The following is a 27,507-nucleotide window of genomic DNA, read 5'->3' as shown; positions in this document are numbered from 1 at the left end:
TAAAATGAACTCAAGTGCTCTGAGCGCCGGAAGATGCATCCATCATCACTGTTAACCTCTCCCAGGAGAATTGTAAAATTAGTTTTGTTACCAAAAATCTTGTTATAGTTCCAGAAAATTGATGTAATCATTAACAATAGCATTTCTCTAGGAAAATGATTTTGAGTTAGGATAAATTTCCAAATGAACTTTGAGAAATCACCTACTTCTACACTGCACTCTGCCCCTGCCAGAGCAGAGCTCAGGATGGTGTGTGATGTGTGTGGGGCTGGAGGAGACCCGCGTGTGCAGGCTCTGGGGCATGGGGCAGAGTATAGGCTTCAGCACCACCAGGTTTGCACCCGAGTCCCACTGTTAGAGCTCGTGTATAGACTGCCTGCTTGCAAGATTTCTCGGCATGGTTTTCAGGAACTGAATTAGACAATCTGTTGTTGGAATTTAAAAGGCATTTATTTTAGGGCCTATATTGATTCTTGGGTGAAGTCACAGCTTTAGTGACACTACTTATTCATAATGAAAAAGAGTGGTTTTACTGGTTCAAGGTTCTGATTAAATGATCTCAATCTTCTGATCTCAGTTTCTACCAAAGAAATGCTGATCAATCAAAGTACAATCTGTAAAGAGTGGGTTTTATTCCATTGGAGCATAAATATTTTTAATACTTTGGTATTTCAATAAGATTCTCAAGATCATAAATATTTAAATAATTATGAGGCAAATTTTACAAAGGTCCCTTACACATAAATCGCTTGGTAATCTGTGAGCATTCAGAATTCCCTGAGCTTAAAGGCTATGAAAATCATAAGAGTTTTTAATATAGGAAATAGTATTCCTGCACTGGTAGGAAATGAGAAATCAAATTGTACATAGATTAATAAAGATTATACTTTAAATCTGAATTCCTGTTGTGATGTAGATACATACTTAGTGGGTTTCCTTCAAAACTTTTTTAAGTCACTGGAATATTCTGGGTTCCTTAATTAAGAAGCAGTCACCCAGCAACAGTGAATGCTAATTTAATCTGACAAGCAAAAGTCCCTCCTATTTGCAGAGATGTTCCAGATAGACCAGTAAGTTGCTTGTTGTACAGAACTTTGCGTTTTTGTTTTGTTTTCAGGCTTACTGTAAGTGACGTGCAATATAATGAAGAGACATCTGTGTACAAGTTTTCCCCTCTTTTAAGCTTCAGACAAGGCTGTGATGTTTTGTTGGCAAAGAGTCCAAGGAAAATTCTTTAGTTTGAGGGGGTAAAAGGCATTAACGCTCAGTTGAATTACTCTGCAAGACCCAGCTGGTCTTTGAATAACCATGGTCTCCTGAGAGGATTCATTGAATGGTCTGGTGTTTGGATTTCTTTTAGTCGGCTTGCAGTTTCTGCTCTATGAAAAAGATAATTTCTTTTGTACAATCACAATTTTTTTTTGAACAAATAACTTGAGTAAGACCTCTCTTTATTTCACAGGTGTTGATTTTGATACTTTGAGGAATGTAGGCAAGTTACCTTGATACAACTGATTAGGACATTTACATTAAGCAAAAACTCCAGAGTTAAGTTTTAGAAATGATCGTTTTTTTTAATAAGCTATTTTTAAAATCTTTTTATCTATACTTTTCATCTCCTTAGATTTTGTGTTATTTATCAATATGAAAATCTCTACTTCAGGATAAATTCTCAAATATGTAAAAATGGAGAGATTACTATGAACAAATGTGAGACATTCTTACGTATTTTTTGGAGAGGAAGAGTTAACAGTGTGCTGTGTTTTGGGCTTATGTTGTCAAATACCAAAACTCTAAGCAACACATAAAAAAAAAAAAAGTTTGTTGTTAAAATGGACTGTGGTCATTTTATGGTCACATTTGCAGTAGCATGGAGTGTGGCAGGAAATTATATGTAGTTTAGTTTATGTTATTGTTTTTTGGTTATAGCTCTGAGGCAGAAGGGGAGGATCACGTATAAGAATAAAGAATAAGTGAATGAGGCAGAAGGGAAGGGGAGGGTAGAAGGAAACTAGTGCTATCTGAATATTTAAAATGCTTTGAGAAAGTGTGTAAGGCAAATTGCCAGGCCAAACAATCTTAGTAACAAGATAGGAGAATTGGGGTAACACAGCTTTGTTATTTATGCTGCCTTGTGTTTAAAGAATATAGGCTGTCCTGAAACATAGTTATTTGTAAAAGGAAAATGTTTAAACATTTTACTTAAGGAAATTACTGACTAAGCTTGCAGGAATGCGGTTTTAAGAGTTTGTGAATGTGTGGGGTCTTCTACATGCTGGTTTTGAGGTTTTAGGAAATTCTTAAGACAGAAAATCTTGGAATAAAAGTATACTTTTGGAATAAAGTCCAGGAATCAGAATTCTTGAGCCTCAGCAGGTCAGTTAGTTGGTTTTGTGTTGACTTTTCAGTAGACTCTAGCTAGGTAGTTTTCTTCAGTGGTGGTGTCTTTGTCATCAGCTCCGGGCCTCTCTCTACCACCCTGGAAGGCTTTTTAATTACACAATGTGAATGTCCTAAGACTGTACTACATGTTTAACAGAGTAAGTCTGTTTTGAAATGCCAGTTCTCATAAAAATGCATCCATAGGCTTAAAGCAAACTTTATTTACCCACAAGGTTTAAACAATATCAGTTAATTTCTTAATCTTTACTAGTATAAAAAGTTGTTTTTCCCTTGGAGGAATCTTTGTTCTGGGATGCTTGATGATGGTTTTGAGGACTTTGGTATGCCATCTGTCCACCAGCACTATCTCTTACCGCTTGCTTGGTGGTCTTGTAACTGGGGTGATTTTCCTGTTTTTTTTTGTTGTTGTTGTTGTTTGTTGTTTGTTTGTTTTTGTTTTTCGAGGCGAGGGGATTCCATCTATTTTAAGGATTCTTGGCAACATTCCATTGTTCCTACAAAAATATTCTAACTAGTGAAATGCAGCTATAAAGATGTTTTAAACACAAACCTCATGTGCTTTTGAGGGCGGATGAGGAAAGAGAGTGATAAATTACGGGGGTAGTTTTAATTGTTTTACCATGGCATAAACAAAGTTTCTCTGATAGAGTTCATCGTTGAGTAGTATTTTCACTTAAAAACACTTAATTCTGGGTGTTTTAGAAAGAAGTAAATTACTTTTCCTTGGATGATTACATAGTATCTGCCTCTGTGCTTAATATTAACTTTAACCTAGATCTCTTGTTTGTTCTTTGAATTTTTCCTTTATTGCTCGGAGTGGGAAAATAAAAACCTTTTAGCACCTTTTAATGTAAACAAACTAAAGAAAAAAAGAATCAAAAGCACATGTAATTTATACTAAAAGCTTAAATCCCTTTCGTATCTACCTAACATGATTATTTATGCAGCTTTCCTGTACTGTCTGTCGTAGTTTCCTTCTTAAAATATTAACATAAGTGAAATAATGTTTTATTTAACACTTGTGTGTTGGGCACTCGCTGTGTGCCAAGCTCTCAGCCGCTCTGTGCAGAACACAGAGGTAAGCCTTTAAGCTTGGTCTGGCATTTCGTCTCCCTACCATCACTGTGTTCAGATCCATCCCAGCAATTTCCTGCCCTTGGTCTTTCCTCACTGGGACGTCTTTCACACTTCAGCCAAACCAAAGTGTTAGTATCCATTTTAACAGTGTTGGCAGACTCACGTTGTTCCCAGAATAGAATGCAGAGTCTTGAGCTTACCCAACTGCTGTCCTTGATCCTCCCATGGCCACTTTGAGCTTCTTACTCTTTCCAATCATCGTGGTCATTTCAAACATCAGAGCCAGTATGATTCCTTCTGACTGAATTGCCTGTCTTTCCATCTCTACTTGATATTTTCCTTTGACTTCATTTGGCACATGTAAATCTCCTCTCAGTGGTGGTCTGTTGGTTACCTCTGTTGTGTATACATATGGGTCGTCTTTCTAATGAGACACTTGCCTCGATGCAGACACAAGTGTTCCTAACCGTCTACAACAGCCCTAGCCCTTAACTGTGCTCCAGCACATGGTTGACATCAAATACATGTTTCAAACAGTATCCCTGGTTGTATTCATTTTGTAATTTGAAAGTGCACAATTTTTGCTTGGATACAAACTTTAGTCCAAGATCCAAAAGCACAGTTGCCATTTATTATCACGTGTAAGAAGTGAACCGTTCAAGGAGTTTTATTCGTTGATAAGTAAAACCAGACGTAAAAGGAGCTTGATTTATGATCTTTATGAAAACCAACTAAACTGTTCTGTTATCAGAATAGTTCAAAGTGATCCATGAGCAACCCTACCACCATGGTTGTCATAACTAGTGCATCTATGGCTTAACTATGAAAGGACCATCTTCTCCCCTACATCTGGCCACGTACTTTCAGAATACAGATCTGTGTTGAAGGCTTTCTGGTTTCTAGAAAACCTCTATTAAAATGTACAATAGATAATCATGGAGATCTAGGTTCAAACCCATTTTCTTTACGGTGAGAGCAGTGATCTGTGGAGTAGGGCATTTGGTCTGTGGGGAGTGTGGCAGAGATGGCCATTTGCCTCTCAATCCCTATTTTTCCCTATCTTTCATGTTTATAAGATCTTTAGCTGGGTACAAGTAGCTGGTATTGGTGTTCATTTCCCACCCTGCCTTGTAAACATCTGTGGCCATGTGGTTAGGCTATGGATCCTGGAATAGCGTAGGGAAGTAGCTTCCATACTTGCTGTCTTTCCATCCTGCTCAACAAAATACAGAAGGTTCTATTTTGGGCCATAGGTTGAGGTCATGCAAAACAGAGGAATGAGAAAGGTGGAGCTGGGGCTTCTGACAGCTGGGTCACTTAATCCTGGACAACCTATGCAGACTTCTGCATGAGACAGAAATAAAGTTTGGTCTTTTGCCACTTCATTTGAGGTTTTTGTCTACTGTGGCTAGCCTTTGAATCCCAAATATTATAGTATGCTTTATGACTCTGGATGGGAAGTGTCTAGACCAGGGAAGTAGGAACTGCCTTAGAAATGTGGTACATTCTCTGGAGTGGGCAGAGATTTGGTTGATTATGGTCTAAGAGGATTCAAGGTCTGAGTAGTGTTAAGATTCCATAGATCATTTTTAAGGCTTCCTCTAACCTCAGAGTCCATGACTTTGATGTGTTCAGCTTTATGTCAATTACTATATTTCGTCATTTCTAAAATGGACATTTCCATACCGGAATGTTTCTGATATTAGGATATGTTTTATAAGACAGCCCCTTAGCTTTGGCATAAAATCAGAGCAGAATTTGACATTTGACTTGATGATACATAGGCATCCCCCAAAGAAGCTAGAATTAGCAGAAAAACAGTGAAGCATGAATACTGGCTTAAAATGAACAGGTTCCAGTAACCAACCAGGACTGATAGTATGAGCAGTAGCTGAAGAAGTGACTAACCTTACATTCAGAAGATGGCCACTTGCAGCTTAAGTTTGTAGTTTCTTCATGGAGCCCATTTGGTGGTCACTCTTGGCTTTTCCTAAGGTTCAGACCAAGAACAGCTGAGCTGCTTTAAGATTTAAGGAGGAACTAAGAGAGCAGCCTGATTTGGTAAGATGATTCTCTATGGAAGGAGGAAATAAGATAGTAAAGGTTTGAAATAATCCTCTTACGGAATTCTTTAGTTTGTGTCCTATGCTCAGTTAAGACAAATGGTGCTAGAAGGATTGTAAGAAAAAATAACCCACCCTGTACTCTCAGAAGCAGTTTTCCTCTCCACTACTTATCTTATTTACTTCCATATTTTAAATAAAACTAGGACTGTAAATATTGTCTCTGTGACCGAAGTAATGTACTATTTTTTATTTAATCTTTTTTCCTATTTGTTTTCTTTGAATATCTTGGCAGAAATAGCTCCTATCCTCCAAAAGCACCCTCAGATTTCTCTCAGTTCTGTTTTTCAATTGTTAAAACTTTTCAGTGTGTACTAGTTCCATGTTGTTCCCAGAGACATCCTTATTGGGTCTCTGACTTCCTGCTGCCATATGGGCTGCTTGCCATCCAGATGTTGAACACAGGGTCATCCAGGTGTTTCTGGGTATTCCTTTTTCCCTTGTCCTCCTGGATGACACTCATACCTGGTTTATTCCTGTTTCCTGGAGGACACTCCGACCTGGCTTAAATTCTTCACTTTGTTGGCTTTCATTCTTAAATTCCTGAGAAAGCAGGTAAAAGGTAAGATTGAGGCTTTCTTTGCCTAAAGATTCCTTTATCAGCCCTCATATCTGGTGTATGGTTTGGCAGGATTGGAATTCCAGTCTGAAAATATTTTTCTCTCAGAACTTTGAAGATAATGCTCTATTATTTTCTAGCTTTCAGTATTGTAGCAAAGTCTGTAATTCTGACATCTGGTCTCTGTATGTCCCATTTTTTTTTTTTTTTTTGGCCTCTGGAATTATTTTTTAGCATATTAGTTAACAGATGAGTACAAGACCCAACTGCTTAGCTTTGTCACTTCCTAGCTATGTAACTATGGCATATTATCAAACTCTTATGCCTCAGGTTCTCGTGTGTACAGTGAAGATAAAAGTACTTTATACCTCTGAACAGTTGTTTGTGGATTGTAGGAGAATTCATGTAAAACACTTAAAGCTTTTTTGTGCATGAGGTACATATTGGCTGCTATTTGCTGTAATCAAGCTATTCTAAAATATCACAGTGATAAACAGTGGTCAGATCTTGTTTATTATGTAGAACAAACAGTGGACCTCTTTATTTTGGAGACTTTGTCCTTCAACTCTGGGAAGAATTCTTGTATTATTTCTTTGATTATTTCTTACCATGCGATTTTTACCCCCCCTCTTTCAGTTAACTCTATCAGTTGAATGCTGGATCTCTTGGATGAAGCCTTAATTAAAAAGAAAAGAAAAAAGAAAAGCCCTTCTCCTTTTGTACTCTTGTGTGTGTCTTTTGCTTAAATTCTTAAGCTGGGTCTTCTAAAAATTTTAATCATGGCTTTCATGTTAATTTCTATTTTTTTAAAAAAGATTTTATTTATTTATTCATGACAGACACAAAGAGAGGCAGAGACACAGGCTCTATGCAGGGAGCATGACGTGGGACTCCATCCCAGGACTCCAGGATCATGCCCTGGGCCAAAGGCAGGGGCTAAACCACTGAGCCACCCAGGGATCCCCATTTTCATGTTAATTTCTGAGCATTCTAATTTTCTGCTTATATTACTTTAAACATCCTGTTTTTGTATGAATATGATACATTTTTTAAGATAACGATCCTCCTTGCCTCAATTTTCTGAGTTTTTTTTTTCTTGTTTACTTTTCCATTTCAAAGAATATCCTCAAATATTAGGTTGATGCTTGACTTCCTTTTTAAGATTGAGTTCTCTGGACTTAATTTAGTTTCTGCCAAGAATGATCCTCTCCTATTTTGCCTATGGGCTATCAGCCTGATTATACGCTTATTGTGGAGTGGAGCACAGGAAGTAGGCTGGTAGTCCCACAATTCAGTGTACAGAGGAATGTCATTACATTTCCCAGTATGCACCCTGTGCCTCGCCTCCCCTGGGTCTAGTAGCTCTAAATTTGGAATGTCTAATCAATTTCTTCTAAGATTATATAGCTGTTTACTGAGTGGGGGTAGTTGTCTAAATGTACAGGGTATTGGTAGGTGTCTGGGGGCGAGGGGGGAGAAGGGATGTCCCGTGGATCCGTACAGAGAATTGCAGTTGATCTACCTGTAGAGGCCCTGCCTCTCTCTACCTTCTGTTACTCATGTGTCCAGTACCCGGGTCATTCTGGGGTTCTGCAGAGTGTCCTGCCTTCCGTCCTGTGTGATATGTTCTCTGTGACCTTGTTTGACCTCCCTGTGCTCTAATAAATCATTCTTGCTTTCAGATATTGAGGTTTGTGATTACAGTGTCGTATACTGTTGCATTTTTTGTTACTTTTTTCTTCCTATGCAAGAAAACAAATATTTAAATTTATTATAACGGCTTCAAATTAGGAAGCATAAGTATGTTTGCCACATGTTGTTTTGACATAGAAGTGGAAAGATGACCTTCCTGTTTTAGGAAGTATAGGGAAAGGTATTACTGTCCAATTTTAGTTACAGAATGAAACATTCCTGGAAGTGCTATTGTGTTTATAACATTTTTATCATAAATGTTAAAATCACTTTTGTGATTGCCGTATCACTTTTGTGTTACTATGTATGTGCGTTGCACTCACTAAACTACCATCATGCTCAAGGTTAAATTTGGTATTTGAATCTTTCATAGCAATTAGTGAGTTTTAAATGAATTTGTGAAACTTTGAGCCTACATGGGAGTCTGTTTTGATTTTTTTTTTTTTTTTTTTTGGTTAAACTTATACCGATTGAAACTCTAAGCTGAGGATTTTATTAAAAGGTATTCTTGAGAATATAAGAAGTCTTAAGGGCACAGGGTGTTAACTGATTTTTTGCTGGACCCCATGGATTATCAGCACTTTCATGATTGGCTTAGACCAGTCAGAAGGTACCCTGGGCTGGGTGGAGTCTTCTAAATTACGATGAGATGGACACCTATATGAATCCAGGTTTCTGTGAGCAAGGAAGAAGGGCAGGATGTGGAAAAGGGAAGCACCTAGTGGTAACTGCCGTTAAGAGTAGAAGTTGCGGGAATTTGGAGGCAGGGGATCCCAGGAGGCTGTAGCTGCAGGAAGAAGCTGAATAGAGGGATAGGGCCTGTATGTGGCCTTTGGTGAGTGGAAGTGATACATTTTCGCGTTTCCTCCGTGTCCAATCAAGGTAGGTGATTACTTGTGTACTGGATGTACTTGTGTGTGGTACTCTGGGGACATTTAATCACCCACCAGTTGCCAAGTATCTGATATTGTCCTTAAAGTGCAGATACTGGTAAGATTTATTCTTGCTAATGAAATATGCTTTCAATTTCTGGTGTTGGGCATCTCAAACTTGTTGAATAAATTCACTAAAATGGCACCTAGTGTCAGCTATTCTCATATTGCCTCTAAACTCAGAATTGGGGTTTTTTGTTTCCACAAATGCTAGCACAAATGTCTTTACTTTTACCCTATGACAAAATTATCATATAGTATCTTACGAGAATTGATGAGGGAGGATTTGTGCAAACAGGAACCAATTTTTAGTGATATTTTTTGTGTCAGTATGTAATTCCAGGAGTCCTGTGGTACTTGGTTTTGTGATCAGGTGTCTTTATCAAGATAAATACTTAATTGACTGTACCTAAAGAGTTGAGACTATACTGTCTTTGCACTAATTAACCTTACTGAGTCAAGAAATAAAAAGAAACAGTTTTTTAATGAGAGTATAGTGCTGGTGACCGCTCATGCTGATGCATTAAAGAAAGGACTAATGCAAAGGTCATCATACTGCGGCCTGAGGGCCAAATCTGGCCCACTGCCTCTGTTTTATCTATTAGGACATACCCATGCTCATTTACTTATGGTGTAGGGCTGCTTTTTTTCCTACAACACTTGAGTTGAATAAATGCAATAGAGATAGTATGGAACATAAAGCCTAACATACTTCCTGTCAGGCCCTTTATGAAAATAGTTTGCCAATCCTTGGACTAGGTTAACATAGAAAGACTTCTTAGAAGAATCAAAGTTAAGAGGAATTAAAGGGGGGGAAAATGGGACAAAGCAGTTTTTCAGTGCATAGGAGATGCATTTTGAATTACTGTTTGTATATAATTTTCTTCCATACCAATGCAAGGCATAAAGACTACTTTTTTCCTGTTTTTAGATATCACTATCTTTTATGTCTGGACATTATCAGTAAAAGGGCGATTGGAATGAGCTACTCAATTTGTATCCACAAGAATTTGTAGATCTTAGGCTTTTTCATATTTTGGAAATGCTATCTATAAAATCTACCATTTTGCCAAAACAAGAGCTGACTAAAATGATATAGTTTGTAATGATTACACCTTTCCTTCAAAGTAGTTATGGTATTAAGAATATAATCTGCTTTTCCTCTGCCCTGCCCCCCCCCCCAAAAAACCCTCATAAGAATACACTAAAATAATAATTTAATTCTTGTTCTGTTGCAGTCCAGAATTGGTAATTCTGATGGGTAGACAATAATCCTCTAAGCAGTGATTCACAGATCCAGGCTTCTTCCATCCTGTGGTTCCAGTTGGTTCATCTGTGTCAAGCTACATAAAGAGGAAAACCTAGGAAGGATTATTTGTGAGTTTTATGGTCCAGGAATAGAAGTTGTATCTACAATTCCTGCTTACATTATATTGGTTTAGAGAATATGGCATTTACCTGCAAGAGAGGTAGGAAAATACTGTGTGCCAGGAAAAAAAAAAAAGAAAAAGAAAGAAATGGGTTTTGGTGACCAGCCAGTCACTGCCACAATTCCTTACTTACTGTCACTAAATCTGCATTTTGAAAGCATTCAGATGCTGATGACATAGAAGCCTTCACTTACTTTTTTATCTTTTCTTTTTTCCATTTTGTTCCCCTTTCAGGGAATCCCTGATAAATTATCTCAGCTGAAGTGGTATAGTTTGGGCAGAGGAATTGTAGTGTCACTCATGGCAGATTTTAGTGAAGATCCTATGTTTGTATGATGTGCCATAAACTGAATATTGACATAATTACCCCATGTTAACCTTAAAACTAAAACTGCCTGTTATTTTACCACCAAAAGATGGGTCTGTTCAGAAATGAGAGAATTGCAATCCAGGGCAAACAAGCTGTGTCAAAACCGTAGACAAGTCCAGGGGGCATCCTTTTTTCTTTTTTTCTCTTTTTTTAAAGATTTATTTATTCATGAGAGAGAGAGGGAGAGAAAGAAAGAGAGAGAGGCAGAGACACAGGCAGAGGGAGAAGCAGGCTCCATGTAGGGAGCCCGATGTGGGACTTGATCCTTCGGACTCCAGGATCAGGCCCTGGGCTGAAGGCAGTGCTAAACCACTAAGCCACCCAGGGATCCTCTGAGGCATCCTTTTTTTAAGAAGAAAAGGGGTCAGTTGGGAAGGCTGTTAAGAAGTCATGGGCAAAAAAAAAAAAAAAAAAAAAAAGAAGAAAAAAGAAGTCATGGGCAGCCCGAGTGGCTCCCTGGTTTAGGGCTGCCTTTAGCCAAGGGCCTGATCCTGGAGATCTGGAATCGAGTCCCACATCGGGCTCCCTGCATGGAGCCTGCTTCTCCCTCTGCCTGTGTCTCTGCCTCTCTCTCTCTCTCTCTGTGTCTCTCATGAATAAATAAATAAAATCTTAAACCAAAAACTGCCAAGTCCATTAGAATAAACTGGGAGTTCAAAGTATGATGGTTTCTCATTGGTTGACCTATTTCTTGGTGGATGGGGAAAGCAGCTCTTCCTCTGGCTGCGGTCTAGAGTAGTACATGTATGCAAGGTCGAGTGTGTCTCTTCCTGTAGGGTCTGCAGCAGTAGGACATGAGATCTCTCCCTATCAAAACTTCTTGACTTCATTGTAGTGAGATTTCCATTACTGATTTTCACACCTGTAGTGGAGATAAATTCTTCTAAAACTACACTAAAGCTCTGCATAAATATATCTAGTTCTCTCACTCCTTGGCAAGGGTAAGATCGCACTTTCCAACTTGGCTGACGGTGTTGTCCTGTGGCCTGCTTTGGTGAACTGTGAGCAGAAGTAATGTGTGTCACTTCTTGGCAGAGGCTTTAAGAGTGAGTGGGGCACTTGGTTGTGGTCCTTTCCTAGTGTCTGAACATTATGGAAGTTTGTTTTTGTTGTTGTTGGTGGTTATTTGTTTGTTTGTTTGTTTGTTTTTTGAGATGAAGACTCCAGCAGGCTGACTTCAGGTTGACCATGAGTGTGAGTGGGGCTCCCTGCCGGAACCCCTGGACATTTAAGCCACTAAAGTTCCAGATGGCTTTTGCACTGCACCTGTCCTGAGGGGTAGAGGGCAAGTGTTCATGCCTCACGGTCTTCACCCCACTAGCATTTAAGGTTCTAAACTCACATTATATTTATAATTAAAAAAATCCTTTTCTTTTATTTCTAAGAGTGCTAACCATTTGAACTATTAGTTGCTACCCATGTAGGCTTCTCTCAAGGACAAACCTACTTTGGGATTTATACCAAGATTTTCACCCCAAATATCTTTTCCACTGATACTCCTCTTTGACAGGAAAGACTCTTGACTTCTGCCTTTACAAGTGGTGGGAGAGAGTTCTGGAGGTCGTCTAATCTTTCCTGTCACTACCTGTACAGCTGGTGTGGGTAAGGGGAGCAAGGATGGAGATCTTCTCATTGTCTGGGCAACATAGAACAAGAAATCACTTTCTCTGAGTGGATGGGTGAAGAGTAATTACTGTCTCCTCGGGGCTATGGCTGCAGCAAGGGATATGTGGTTTCTAACCTTTGGGGCCACATGTGCAATCCTGGCTGTATTTCTCATAATTCTGGGGGAAATAGCAGTATTTCTGGGCAATAGTTATGTTCCAGTATGGGTTAAAATGTCATGTATAGGCTGTCTGGAATCCTAACAATTGTTTGTGTATTTTTTTTTAAATAATGGAAACTGTGTTCTGAATTCTAAACAACCAATTCATAAAAGGACTCGAACAATGCACTAATTTTCTATGAAGGGAGTTGTGCTAGTTTGTGACAAAGCACCACAAAATGGGTGGCCTAAAACAACAGATTTATTCTTACAGTTCTGAAGATGGGAAGTCTAAATTCAAGGGGTCAGTAGGTCCCTGCTCCCTCTGAAACTTCTGTGGGAGGATGCTTCTTTGCCTATTCCTAGCTCTTGGTAGCTTTGCATATTCACTGCCTTGTCAGCGTGACTTCAGTCTCTGCTTTCCCATTGCCATCTTCTGGGTGTGTCTGCATCTCCATGTGGCATTATTGTGTTTCTTCTCTTTCTATAAGGATTGTAGTCCTACTGGACTAAGACCTACCCCAATGACCTTATCGTGGCTTGATTACATCAGTGAAGATCTTATTTCCAAAAAAAGGTTCCATTCATAAGTACTGGGGGTAGGATGTCAACATATCTTTTTGGAAGAAACAGTTCAACCCATAATAGGAGTTGAAAAATATCTCTGTTCCAGTGTACTATTTAAGTCCATCCTGCTTCCCAGAGAAGAGGAAAATAAGCCCCTAAATCATGATTTTTTTTTTTTTTACAAAGTTAGCTAATTCAATAACAAAGATTATTTCAAAAATGGGCAAAGGACTTGAATAGACATATCTCTAAAAGAGGTAAGCAAATGGCCATTAAGTACATTAGAAGATGCTTGGCATCAGGAAATCCTTAAGCAAATGTAAATCAGAACCAGAAGAAGATACCACGTCACAAACATTAGGGTCTCTCTTATATAAAAACAAACAAACAAACAAAAAACAAACAACAAACCAGAAAATGCTGGTGAAATGTAAATATATTAGAACTCTGCATTGCTGGTGGGGATGTACAATGATACTCCATAGCTGGTGGGATGCTATGGAAACCAGTTGTGATTCCTCAGAAAAATTAAACCTAGAATTACCATATGATCTACTAATTCCACTTTGGGTACATACTGAAAAGAATTACGAGCAGGATTTTGGAGCTAGACATTCACTGATGTTCATAGCAACATTATTCACAACTGTAAAAGGGTGGAAGAAATCCAAGTATCCATCAATGCATGAATGGATAAACAATGTGGCATATACAATAAAATATTACTCAGCCTTAAAAAGGAAAGAAATACTAGCACATGCTACAACATGGACAAACCTTATGTTGAAGGAGTTAAGACGGACACAAAAGGACAAAATATGATGTGATTCCTCTGAGTTACCTAGAGCAGTCAGATTATTTAGACAACAGTAGAATGGTGGTGGGTAGGGGTGGGGTAAGAGAATGGGAGGTTATCATTTAATGGGTACAGAGTTTCATCTCAGATGAAAAATTCTGGAGATGGATGATGATTGCACAGGATTGTTAATGTGCTTAATGCTATATAATGGTACAATTAAAAATAATCTTATGTGGATTTTTACCAGAATAAGAAGTAGACTTCACAGAAGTCATAGATTTAAGATAAGAATTAGAGAAAAACAGGTCAGTAAGTATTACATAGTTTTTGTCTGATAAGTAATACCCCTCTTCTCCACCTCTGTTGAGGAGCAATGGAGAAATGAGATGGAGTAAGGTATCTGGTCTATGAAGAATCAAACAATCTTTGTTGAAGGCTATTTGGAAGGGGATAGCTTAGTGTGAGTGATCAGGGAGCTCCCTAACAAAAAAAAAAAAGAAGCTCCCTAACAGAACACCCCAGAATTTGGTCCTCGCAGTTACCACAGGGCTGCTCTTGAAGATAGAGTGCTCCCGTGCTCTCCACGAGCTGAAACATCCCCAGGAAGACAGTGGGAGGAGCTCTGTTTATTCTCCCAAATTTTCAAATCAGATACATTACTGTACTACTTTGGGCAGGATGAAAGTAAAAGGTCAGATTAAAGCAAAGAAGGATATACTGAACTCCCCCATTGGAAGAAGCATTCCCCTGCAACATCCCTACTTCTTGTTCTCTTCACATACCATGCTTGCAATTTAGTCCATGGTTAATCAGTGCCTCCTATTCAGGAGGTTGCTTCTCAGTCCATTGTCCCTTTGGGCACCTTCCTGGCACTTCTGAAGAGCAGTAGAGATTTGGAAGGCTCTGGCAATTAATTATATCAATCCCAAGATTATAATTAATTATATCAATCCCACTCTGTGCTCAGGGCTTAAGTTTGCTTTCCTCTTTTCAATCTCAAATGATCTATAGCCATGTTGTCTTGCATAGCTTTTTAGAAGTGTGTAGTGAGATCCTGTGACAAAGTTAAGGTGCCAGGGACATAATGGTGCCTACATTTGAAAATAAACTTCTGTCACATGCCCAGGAAAAAAATTAATTGTAGGATGGTCTAACTTTGCAAGTTCAAGTCCAATATGTTAAAATCCAATGGAGTGAAAAGTTCAAAATAGGGGTGCCTGGGGGCTCAGTTGGTTAAGTGTCTGCCTTCAGCTTGAGTCATGATCTTGGGGTCCCAGGATGGAGCCCCGTGTCAGACTCCCTGCTCAGTGGGGAGCCTACTTCTCCCTCCCTCCCTCCCTCCCTCTCTCTGTCCCCTTCTTGCTCATGTGCCCTTTCTCACAACATCTTTTTTTTTTTTTTTTTTGGAGACTTTGAAGCAAAACAACAACAACAAAAACCCCAGAATCAAATTCCAATAAGCCTAGCTTACCAGGCTAAAGTATTCTAGAAGCCTCGGTGGTCTGATTGTTCTGGAAGCCATAGTCTGGGCTGCTTCACAAGAAGGTCTGTCTTCTCGTGGTGTCTGAAGTTGTGCTGGTTCTCAGCCCCTGGTGTGTGAGGAGGATGCAGGTGATCACAGAATGGTCTTCTCTCCTTCCCACTGCCCCCAAATCACCACGTTTTGAAAACAACCCAATCCTCTAATCCTGAAATAATCAGGGCAAAAATCACATTCTTGGAATGTAGTTGATAGTGTTTATGAAGACTGCTGTGGCACCAGCTGAGCCCTGCCTAGTGAGTGACCTACCTTTCACTCTTTGACGAACAGGCATTTTCAGATTTCTGCCACAAGAGCTACTTCTACTGCCTCTTGCTCTGAATCTACTTCTAAGAAACATGATTCCTGAGGAAGATTGATCTCTAATATCTAACAATCCAATCAAGTGCTTATTGGGAACACTGTGGTGGTGGGGGTGTGAGTGTGTGTGTGCACACGCGCACATGTGAAGTTGTGATTCTTGAGTCCTTAAAAAAAAACAACACATGGATTGCAGCTTCTCCCATCCACCACTACCTTCTTGTTCTCAAATACAGAGTGGAATTTCAGTGACTTACTAGCCTAGCATTGCCTATCAGACCTATTATTAACAATTTAAAGCTGGGAACAATCTAGTTTTCTGTAGGGGGGACAGAAAGCTGCTTTGCTATTTTAAAACAATAAGTACCGTGTCGGCCACTCATGTCAAAAAGGGCCTGTAAAGATGCTCTTGCCTAGAGTAATTGTGTCACACTGGTATCTGCCTACCAGCTGTCTGCACACACCTGCCAGGAGGGTAGTTGAAGGTGTATCCGTGTGGCATGCACAAAAAGCGTGCTAAAAGCCAGTGCTTGTGCTGAGGTCTGAATGGTTTTGTTTTAGCTATGCAGCCTGGGCCTTGTTTTCTTTGAGTTACAGACTTGTGCAGTGTTCTTCCATGGAACCGGCCACACCACCTACCGATAGAGTTGCCATGAGCTAGAGTTTCCTACTCAGATCAAAAAGATGTATGGTCTTAAGCTTAAAGTTTTTCCTCAATCTGTGCTATTTAAAACCATCCTCCTCACTGAAAAAGTGAGCTGGATTAGCCAGATATAGGTGGCAAACCACCAATATGTAAAAACACCTGACCTGTGCTTTGAGCCAAAGTGCCATCTACGTTGCTCATGGCAAAGGCCTGGATTACTCTACGCGTGTTTTGCTCCTGTAGGTGTTACTCCTTGTTGTTTTCTCCTGGTTTGTTCCTTCAGTTAATATCTTTACAGTACTGAGAGGGCGCAATGAAGAATAACCCCTTTTCTTTTCTTTCCTTTTTTTTTTTTTTTTTTAAAGATTTTATTTATTCATGAGAGATACAGAGAGAGAGAGAGAGAGAGAGGCAGCGACACAGAGGGAGAAACAGGCTCCATGCAGGGAGCCCGACATGGGACTCGATCCAGGGTCTCCAGGATCACGCCCTGGGCTGAAGGCTGCGCTAAACCACTGAGCCACCGGGCTGCCCAAGAATAACCCCTTTTCAAGAATGCTATTAGGAGTGGCTGAATTGGTTGTTTCAGGAGAAAATATTTTAACAATTTGTGAAAAGTCACTTCCCAAAACCCCATATGCTTCTTTGGGTTGCTGCAGCCACTGCAGTCCTTTCTGGATGATTCCGTGGACCTCCTCCATGATCCTACACCTGAGGGGTGTGGCTGGCTCACCAGGGCTCTGGCTTCCAGGGCTGTGGTCAGTACATGTTCAGGATTGGCTGTTGACTTAGGAGTAGTGTTCGTGCCCTTTTTTTTTTTTTTCTGGTTATGAATGTTTGAGAAACAAAAAGAATAAGGCCCATAAATTATTATGGATGACATTGTAGATGAATTATAATTGCAGATTCTATAACTGTAGAATTTTAGCCACAATTATAGACAAATTATAGATGAAAAGTAGTTTGACGGGCTGGACTATGTTTGAAAGACCCACTTAGGCTTGACTGTAGAGCAGAAGTAGGGCAGTTCTTGCATGCACCCCTCTGCCATAGGGACAGGGTCTGCTCCGGGGGGAGGAGGGGAGAGTTTGTACTGTGTGGTTAGCAGGATTGGGACTAAGGTAGGATCAGGTGAGTGAGGGCCTGGCCTCAAGTCAAATGTGAGGGGTCCCAGGAAACCTTCAGTGATCAAGATAAGTAATACTTAACACATTATGGATTTTTCCATCAATTCTGTTTATAATAATGAAATATATATATACCCTTACAAGGTAGGGTTGGTATTCTGACTTTTCTCTTTGCCTCAGGCTCCAATATGGCTCAAAGGGGCACAGTTAGTTATTGTCTTAAATTTAGTGCCTGAGGGATGCCTGGGTGGCTCAGTGGTTGAGCGTCTGCCAGCGGAATCCCGGAATTCTGGGATCGAGTCCCATATCGGACTCCCTGCATGGAGCCTGCTTCTCCCTCTGCCTGTGTCTCTGCCTCTCTCTCTGTGTCTCTCATGAATAAATAAATAAAATCTTCAAAAAAAATTAGTGCCTAGGGTGAAGGACACTCCCCTCACCCCAGTCCTTGCCCAGCTAGGTCTTCCCAAATTTACCTAATCTACTAATCCACTCTATTTCTCCTGGGTGGAGCAAGTAAAAGGACAGAATGGGGCAGGAGAATTATACCAACTGAACTTCCTCTGCAGGTGGATTTAGAAGCAACATTCTCCATGACTGTACAAATTTCCAGTTTTCTATGAACGGGAGTATTCATGCTCAGAGACGAAAGTATAAAAGCCTACATTAGGGTTCAGAGGTAAGGAAAGCCTATCTTCAGAGTAACAAGTTTTATAGTTGGGTGTGGAGGTAACTGGCTCTGACAGTCCACAGAGAGCATATTGATTGGCTTGTCTAGATGAACATTTTTTCCTCAAGGCTCTGCTACATCCTCCTTGCTCCAACAGTGGTCCATGGATTTAGAGCTTCTCCATCACCAAGGAGATGGAGAGAAATGCAGAATCTCAAGCCTCAACCCAGACCTACTGAATCCATCTGCATTTTCTCCACAAAAGGTCCAGTTGTGTGTAAAACCAGCTGTGCTGTGAAACTTCCATAGCCTTCATTTTGAAATCCATTAAACCAATGCTAGCCATCCTTCTGTTTAAATGGCCTCACCGGAAACCCTCCTGCTCTTAGGAAATGGACTATTTGGTACGCTTGTTCTTGGTTCTGAGGGGTAAGATGTGCTTTACTAAACTCTACTGGAGGAGGTCGAGTTTGTGAAAAGGTAGGTTGCAGGAGCTAACTTAAGAATTCCAGCTGAAACTGTGAAAAATGATACTATGATGAGGCTTAAGGGTAAAACTTTTAGTACCTTGAATGGTTTCAACAGGAGAGATTTATGAGTATGTCAGCAACACATGCTGATGATTTTTTGTTCAACTTCTTTATTTTTCACTTTCGAATAAAATAAAATGGGTAGCTCAGATATTGTACATAGATCGTCTTTTTTGTTCTAAAATAAGTTCAAGACCAGATATATTTTGGGTTTTGAAGCCTAGGGAGCTTTAGTGGTAGGATTAGTGAGTTCATAAAAACTACAAGAGCTGACATGATTGCATGATTTGAAAGCTGTAAATTATAACTATATTCAAATCTTAAGGCTGGTATGCCATATGTAGACATAAATAAGGAGTAAAATTAAAGTTCTTTATGGTTACAAAGTAATGAAACTAGTTTCCGTATATGACTTCTGGAAACCTTTCTTAATTACCATATGAGGTAGCAAGTTTATCTGTACTAAGTTCAAATTACCAGGTTAGATATTATAGGTAATGGGAAGATGTAGAAGATATGTACTGATGTATAAGCCTCTACCGAGTTTATAGTTCAGTTGGCAAATAAAGCACATAATTATTGCATAACGTAGTAGTAGTGTTCTAGCACCCCATTTTTTTTTTATTTTTTTATTTTTTATGATAGTCACAGAGAGAGAGAGAGAGAGAGAGAGGCAGAGACACAGGCAGAGGGAGAAGCAGGCTCCATGCACCGGGAGCCCGACGTGGGATTCGATCCCGGGTCTCCAGGATCGCGCCCTGGGCCAAAGGCAGGCGCCAAACCGCTGCGCCACCCAGGGATCCCTCTAGCAACCCATTTGACGGAGTCCTGTAGTTTCTGTCGTACAGGTGGTTTTCTTATTTGTAAGATGTTTGAAATATCTTCTAGTATTAATATAATGATGGTGAGTTCAATTGAATCACAAGGATTTCATTTATATAAATGATCTTTTTAGGTGTATCTGTTCAGTGTAATAAAAATGGAATTTCTACCTTTGGAAAACAATCATTGTTCTTTTTTTTAAAAATTTTTTAAATTTTTATTTATTTATGATAGTCACAGAGAGAGAGAGTGAGAGAGGCAGAGACACAGGCAGAAGGAGAAGCAGGCTCCATGCACCGGGAGCCCGACGTGGGATTCGATCCTGGGTCTCCAGGATTGCGCCTTGGGCCAAAGGCGGGCGCCAAACCGGTGCGCCACCCAGGGATCCCAACAATCATTGTTCTTAAACTAAGATTTAGAAAGTAATCTTATGCTTTCCAAAAGTATTGAAATAGCTCAAATATTACACTGTTATTTTCATTGACCTTTTCTTTTAGTACAAATAGTTTTTAACCTTATAAATCATTATAAAAATATATATTTTGGTAACCTTACTCCTCTTGAATCAAGAGGAGCTAGCCTATCATATTCTCAGATCTTAGTAGGTAGGGAATTTGTTCTCCCTCATCCAAAATGTTCTCTGAGAAAGATCTCTTTATTTTCCCAAATGACATTCTTAAAAAGGAAACTTGACCATTCTGTTTGTTCTGATAGATAATGCTGCTGAAAGACAACTTGAGAAATGAACTCTTTAGGGGAGAATAATTTATTTCAACCTTTTTGCCTTTTTTTAACTTTTGATTTTGCTTAATAATAAACGTTGCCCAAATAGTAACTTTGAAGGTGTCACAAATGACATTGGAGTTATAGAAATACAAAGACACAAATTCATGGATCAGGTGAGATTATCACAGAACATGAGTCCAGCATGTAGTAGAAACTTAGTCCAGCATGTAGTAGTACTGTTCTTTAAGTGGGAGGGAAGGAATGAAATTGGCCTTCAGGCAAAATAGCTTTCAGCTTTTTTGATAGAATTCCTGAGGGAATCCTTTCCTGACCATGGATTTATCTTCATAGTGATGACTTGAAATTTTTGTTTTCTTTAGAGAAAGTTGAGCTTCCAACTAATTCTATAACTGATAATCTTAAGAAATTTTTAGTATCCAAATCTTTGTACTGCAAATTCTTTACTCTTAGCTACAAAGGTAGAAAATACTTCTGTAAATTCATTTCCTATCAAAACTCTCCTGAAGTACTTCTCAATGCATTGTGTGTGTGTGTGTGTGTGTGTGTGTGTTTTATATAGCTTTGCTCACTTAGTTTGGTTGTTTGTGAATTTAAAAAAAAACACAACAAAACAACAAATATATTAAGCAGTCATGTGAAGATTAGAATGGTTGATGGGTTTTTTCATTACACTTCGTAAACTACTAACTTATAAATGTAAAACATTTAAACTTTAGTGAAATTTAACAACCATTAGAAATGTTTTTATAGTATAATGACTTGGAAAAATATTTGGGGGAGAATGCTGAATAAAATACATGAACTTTAAAAGTAAAACTCAGGTCCTATATCTGTTACATATATATATATGTGTGTGTGTGTGTGTGTGTATATATATATATATATATATATATATATATATATATATATATATGAATATTTTTTTAATAAAGAATCTCCCCCCTTCCACCTAACAATTTGGCGAACTATATCAAGACTCTTTAAAAAAATCACATTCTTTGCCTTGATACATGCTTTTTTTTTATTTAAAGGATTTTTTTTTTTTTTTTTTTTATTCATGAAAGACACAGAGAGAGAGGCAGAGACACAAGCAGAGGGAGAAGCAGGCTTCATGCAGGGAGCCCGAAGTGGGACTCGATCCTGGGTCCCCAGGATCAGGCCCTGGGCTGAAGGCGGCACTAAACCAGTGAGCCACCTGGGCTGCCCTGCCTTGGTACATGCTTATATTTCTAGGAAGTTGTTCAAAAGGAAATAAGCATAGGTAGTCAAAGATTGCAAGTATGTTTAGTGTTATTTATAAAGGAGAAAAACTGGGGAAAAACTAAATATAGAATGTCTGTGTCCTATTATACATTTGTATTCTATTATGCATTTATTTCAAAAGTAACTTGAAATGCCTTGACATATGAATCATTTATTCGGTTTTTATCAGAGTTTTTTAAAAACATAATTTTCTACGTACTTTGGAAGAAGGAACTCAGATAGTAAAACTCCTTAATTGAATCTAATGATTGTGTTTATGTAGACAAAAAATTTCTTTGAATTACATTAAAAGCTTCTGTTTATAGTGCTCATATTTTCTACTACTACTAGAATCTCTTAAATGAATATTGACCTTCATGGAAACAGACAGTTATAATGTATTTACTGCTTTTTGAAATTATAGTCCACACACATAAGTCTAAAGGTGAATAAATATACTTCTTCGTTTAAATATTTAGCTTGAGGGCAGCCCCGGTGGCGCAGCGGTTTAGTGCCGCCTACAGCCCAGGGCGTGATCCTGGAGACCCAGGATCGGGATCGAGTCCTACGTCGGGCTCCCTGCATGGAGCCTGCTTCTCCCTCTGCCTGTGTCTCTGCCTCTCTCTCTCTCTTTCTGTGTCTCTATGAATAAATAAAATAAAAAATCTTTAAAAAAATAAATATTTAGCTTGAACATATTTCCTACTCCCCATAATTAATGCATCTTAGCAAAACTTTTATTAGGGTATTAGCCAAACAACTATTACTTCAGTGAATTTATTGACTTCAGAACTGTGGTGGAAGGGCTCCTGGGTGACTCAGTTGGCTAAGTATCTGCCTTCAGTACAGGTCATGATGCTAGAGTCCTGGGGTTGAGCCCCAGTCAGGCTCCCTCTCCCTCTCAAAGAAGTAAAATCTTAAACAAAAAACAAAATAAACAAAACCTAATGGTGGAAAAACAGTAATTTATATTTCCCATCAGTATATATAAATCATATAGGCCTTATTTTAGGATTCAGAATGTCCTTTTGAGTGTGTGCATGTGTATGTGCTTGTATACGCACACATGCATGCTATTGTGCTGAACATTGCAGCCTTTCTTTCTCCCCACAGTAGAAACTGATTTCAGGATACATGGCCAGAAACACACAGAGTACTGTTAGCGAAGATACTGATCCTTTCAGTTCTTCCATGGTTCCAATTCTGGTTGTATTTAGGTCACTGAAGTTTGATTACAGAGAGGATTACCAAATGGAAAAATGAGATCTCTTAATTCACAAATTTACAGGTCACGGAATGTCATTTCCCCCCCTCATATATATTTTATTTCTTTAGGTCAGAACAGCGACATCTGATTGACCCTTAATACCAGGATTAGAAATTCAATTCAAGTGAATGTATATCTCTGTGACTTACTTGCAGTCCTCTCTTGAACATTGGGTCTTTGATCGAATGCATTTTTTAGGCACGTAACTTTGGCCAAAAGCATAATAAACTTAGTTATTTGCAGAAATCTTTGGATTGGAAAGCTTTAGTGGGTTGTTTTTTAATGATCTTTTATGTGTTCAATTCAGTAGTTTTAAGTGGTATATATAGTATATATAGTGTATATATATATATATATATATATATATAGTATTGTGCAACTATCATCATAGTCTTTAGAACATTTTCATGACTCTCAAAAGAAACATCATCCTGATTAGCAGTTGATGCTCATTCCTTTCCCTCTTACCCTTTCTCAGCTCTAGAGAATCACTGATCTATTTTGTCTCTATAGATTTTCCTATTCTGGACATTTCATGTAAATATAATATATAATAAGTAGTTGTCTACCACTGGCTTTTCACTTAGTATAATATTTTTGATTTGTAACACTATGCATGTTGTGGCTGTGTCAATACTACATTTTTTCTTTTGCTGATTGTTTATTCTGTTGAATGGGTATCAATGTTTTGGTATTTACCAGTCTTTTTTTGTTATTTACCAGTTTGACATTGACTTCTACTTACCTCTTATGACTAATGCTTCTATTAATCCTGTACATTTGTACAAGTGTTTGTGTAGGCATAAGTTTTCATTTCTCTTTAGTAGGTACTTCAGAGTAGAAATCCTGTGTCATGCAATTTAACACTTTTAGGGACTTCCAACAGAGTACCACTTTAACTATTAAGAATTAACAACTTTTTTTTTTTTCAACTTTGAAGTATGTTTAAGAAATGAAAGCAGGGAAAAGAGAAATGTCCTAAATCTTCATTGATCTTCAGCTCATTTGCTGTGTTTGACAGGTCTGTCTGGTAATCACCCTTTATGGACACAATAAGGAACCCTTCTGAAAATGGAAAGGATATTATTATAATTATGTTGGGGCAACAAGCATAAATTGGAACTGTCCTCAGCAAATTAGGATCAATGGTTAACCAACAAGAAGGAAAGGCTCTTCTGAGATTTTCTTCTCTCTTCTGACAAATAATGAGAATATGGGGAGAGAAGGTATCTCAGATGTAAAGGCAGTCATGGTACAATTTTAGCAGTGTTTCTGTCTTCTGCCCCATTTCCTCACATAAAAAAGCATCTTTGAAAGGAGGTGATACTGAGCTAAAGATATTTTTTTTTACCTCTATCCACAAGTGTGGATAGAGGTATCCACAGGTTCCAAATGTAAAAATAAAGTGATTGAAATCAAGCAGTGACTTACTAATTTTAATAATACTTATTTGAATTGATCATTTTGTTTCTTCCAGGGAACAGCAAATCATTATAACTTCAAAGCATCTTAGAAACTTTGAACTGTGCTAAAACTTAGGAGATGGACAATTTTTTCTTGCCTTTCATTTGAAAGGATTTAACGAAGAGAATAAAATGGCAGAGGTTTAAAGTTAATATTCAGGATGAATGATGATAATTCAGATGAGAAGACAGAAGATGAACTGCATTCCTTATTTATGAGTGACAAAAACGGAAACGCATATGCATTCAACCCAAAATCTCCACATACACAAAACTCTTCAGCCAGTAATGTGAATTGGAATTCCGCCAAGCCTGATGACATGGTGGTTGATTACGAAACCAACTCTGCTGTAGACATTGACAAAAATGTTGCTTTAACCCCTCCGTGTTTGGAAGTACTTGATTGCCAGAAGTCTTCAAGTGAGTTGATTGGTAGGGAGGTGTTAGATCTCCATAAAGATTCGGCACTTCAGTCTTACGCACATGTTGTAAGTACAGAGGAGCCCAAGTACCTGTCTAACAGTTGTCATTCCCTAGAATCCTTTCAGGACCAGAGTGCTAAGACAGCTCTGCCTTTCGTGTGGAAACCCAACAACGAGGATTTGTACTACGCAGACTGTCCTGCTGCCTTGGAGCTAAACCAAACATTTGACATGACAGTGGATAATGTTAACTGTACCTTTATAACACGTCATGCCATTGGAAAGGATCAGTCTTTGCATACCCCTGGAAATCTGCAGCCAACCAGCACAAGGAGTGGAAATCCATCTTTATCCTGTTCCATTCATACATCTTCCCATTCTGCTGAGGTACATGTGAGAGAAATGAATTATGATCAAGACCGCTTTGAAAACACACAAGCCCCAGCAGCAGAGGCCCAAGACACAACTTACACATTGTTTTCTGATGTGATGCAAACTGATAGTGGTGTTCCAGATACTGGCAATCAGTGTCAGTATTCGTCAGGACAGGTCACCAGTGACTACACAGATGGGTCACAGAGAAGAGTGGTTGGCGAAAAAGAGATACAAGCTCAAACACCAGTTTCTGAGGGCATGGATGTTCCCTATGGGTCTGTATTACAAGAGTTCTTTTGTTTATCTAAAGATGAACCAAATAGTGAGACACATTCACAGAGCTCATATGGGCAAAAGGAAATGGGCCAAAATCTAAGAGAAACAGTGTCCAATTCTCTTAGGGATGATGAATGCCCTTTACTGGTGCCAGCTTTTGATAAAAATGAAGCCCAGCTACTGAACCCAGAACGCAAAGTCACTGTGGCTGAAGACACACAAAACGCCTCTAATGAAAAGGATTTGGAAACCCAAAATCGTACCACAGAACTGATCTTGAGTAGCCCAACGGGACAAAAGATGGCTTCATCAGTTGAATTGAGTTGGGATGCAAATGATACGGTCATTAGCACAAATCACACAAATCGCATGTCAACGCCAATCTTAGATTCCCCAAATGCAACCTTTTCTATTTCACCTATTGAAGCGACCAAGAAATGTAGTAAAATGGAGAAGAGTCATCGAGAGCTTAGAAATTTACCAAACTTGAAGGGGGCACCGATGACCATGTCTAAGCCTAATCTAGGAAAATTGACATCTAAAATAAATACCCCTATAGGGAGCAAAGTTAGAAAAACCGAAATTATAAGTTACCCAAGACCAAACTTCAAGAATGTCAAAGCAAAAGTTGTGTCTAGACCAGTGCTGCAGTCCAAAGACCCTGCTTTATCAAAGGTCACCCCCAGTCCTCAGTTAACCAATGCCTCACCACCCTCATCTCTCTCTTCAAGACAGTTGACAGCTTTGAGCAAAACCCCAAGGTCTGACTTGAATGCAGATACAAAAGCAGAAATCCTAATTAACAAGACGCATAAGCAGCAATTTAATAAACTCATTACTAGCCAGGCTGTACATGTTACAACTCATTCTAAAAATGCTTCACACAAGGTTCCAAGAACAACATCTGCCATGAAATCGAATCAGGAAGATGTTGACAAAGCAAGTTCTAATTCAGCATGTGAGACCGGGTCCGTGGCTCCCTTTTTCCAGAAGATTAAAGACATACTCCCTGTTAAAATGGAAAGCACAGAATGTTTGGAAATAACATATGCCTCCAGCATTGATAGGATTAGCCCTGAAAAGAAGGGTGAAAAAGAAAATGGGACACCTATGGAAAAACAAGAGCTAAAAAAGGAAATTATGAATGAGACCTTTGAATACGGTTCTATGTTTTTGGTAAGTAAGATTTTTTTGCTTGCTTCAGGGAAGGGTGGAGGAAGCTGAGAGATGTATTAGCAATTATCACAAGTAATCAAAAATGTTGCAGACGTAGTTGTGCATATTTGCTTTCAGGTGTTGATTATTCAGTAATTCTTTGTTTTGTAAGGTGCACACTTTAGAGTGTCTTATAGGTTGCACACTTTAGAATGTTAAGGTATTCTGAAGTGTTTCCTGTATATTACAACATCAGAAAACTGCATATGGGGAAAATAATCAAGTGCAATATTTTGTATTGCATACCAATGTTCCTTTTAATAAGGTGAAACAATAAGTTAATATTTTGGTGTAATAGTTATTTGGAGTTAAGTATCTGATTATATTTTATACATACGAAAATAAAAGAAAGATTTGTTCATGAACTTTAAGATGTGTTGGGCCATATTTAAGAAATGGCATGGCTGGGGAGAGCTGGTAAACAGTATCAACATAAAAATAACTCCTGGTCTCTTGTGGAGGAGGCTGCTCTGGGAAGCGGAGCCCTCTCCTGTGAACAAGGTAATTGCAAATTCTGCCTTGGATCAGCCAGTGTGACTTTGGTGGAAAAATCTTGGACACCCAGATGTGAAAGGGTTGGCCTGGTAGATGTCTGAGGTCTCTTGTAGCCCTAACATGTTGATTCCTGGTCCGTTAAAATAAACCCCTTTGATTCATGTACAGTGAAAAAGCAGCCTGTTGTCTATAGTACTTGTGGCATATCTGATGTTTGTGGGGTGGGAGGAGGAGACTAGATCATTTAAACAAAAAATTCATGCAGTTTGAAGATTATTTTTCTTTAAATACACCTATATTTTTGTCAATAGCATGAAGAAACTAGTTTCTGAGTTTTAAAAATGTTTGTCAGGCCAGTTTTGAGCTTTGTGTACTTGTCCTGAGCCCTGTTTTTCACCATAGGGACTTAACATGTATCTTTGGCCCCACGTAGGCTTTTCTTGGCTTCTGTCCTCTGGGCCAGGAATGGAACTGGGTGCCAGGTAGGAGGGATGTGAGACATGGGTGTTCACCGTGGAGGGTTCATGTCTCAAAGAAGCACATGTGGTGTAATGAAATGTCAGTGGGCTGTTTTAGAAGTGTTTTTAGGGTGTGTTAGGGAATTGTTAGGTCCCTTTAGGAGAGAAGTTAGGAAAGACTGGATATTCTTGAGCTAC

The 27,507-nt window shown here is 38.9% G+C and overlaps 1 protein-coding gene across 4 annotated transcripts in view; it reads left to right on the top strand.

The window, feature by feature from the left end:
• The window catches only part of MTUS1 (microtubule associated scaffold protein 1), a 165,616-nt gene that overhangs the window by 25,412 nt on the left and 112,697 nt on the right, over positions 1-27,507 (top strand). For all 4 annotated transcript variants that reach the window (XM_049094939.1, XM_025469116.3, XM_049094940.1 and 1 more), the window contains exon 2: positions 24,083-26,317. In XM_049094939.1, the coding sequence (XP_048950896.1) occupies positions 24,230-26,317 (2,088 nt within the window). In that variant the 5' untranslated portion in view covers positions 24,083-24,229. The remainder of the gene's footprint in view (positions 1-24,082; positions 26,318-27,507) is intronic.

The sequence above is a fragment of the Canis lupus genome, chromosome 16 (assembly GCF_003254725.2).
Source record: "Canis lupus dingo isolate Sandy chromosome 16, ASM325472v2, whole genome shotgun sequence".
In the NCBI taxonomy this organism is placed as follows: domain Eukaryota; kingdom Metazoa; phylum Chordata; class Mammalia; order Carnivora; family Canidae; genus Canis; species Canis lupus.
Note: the sequence above shows the minus strand (reverse complement) of the source record. Positions and strands in the feature narration are given on the sequence as shown.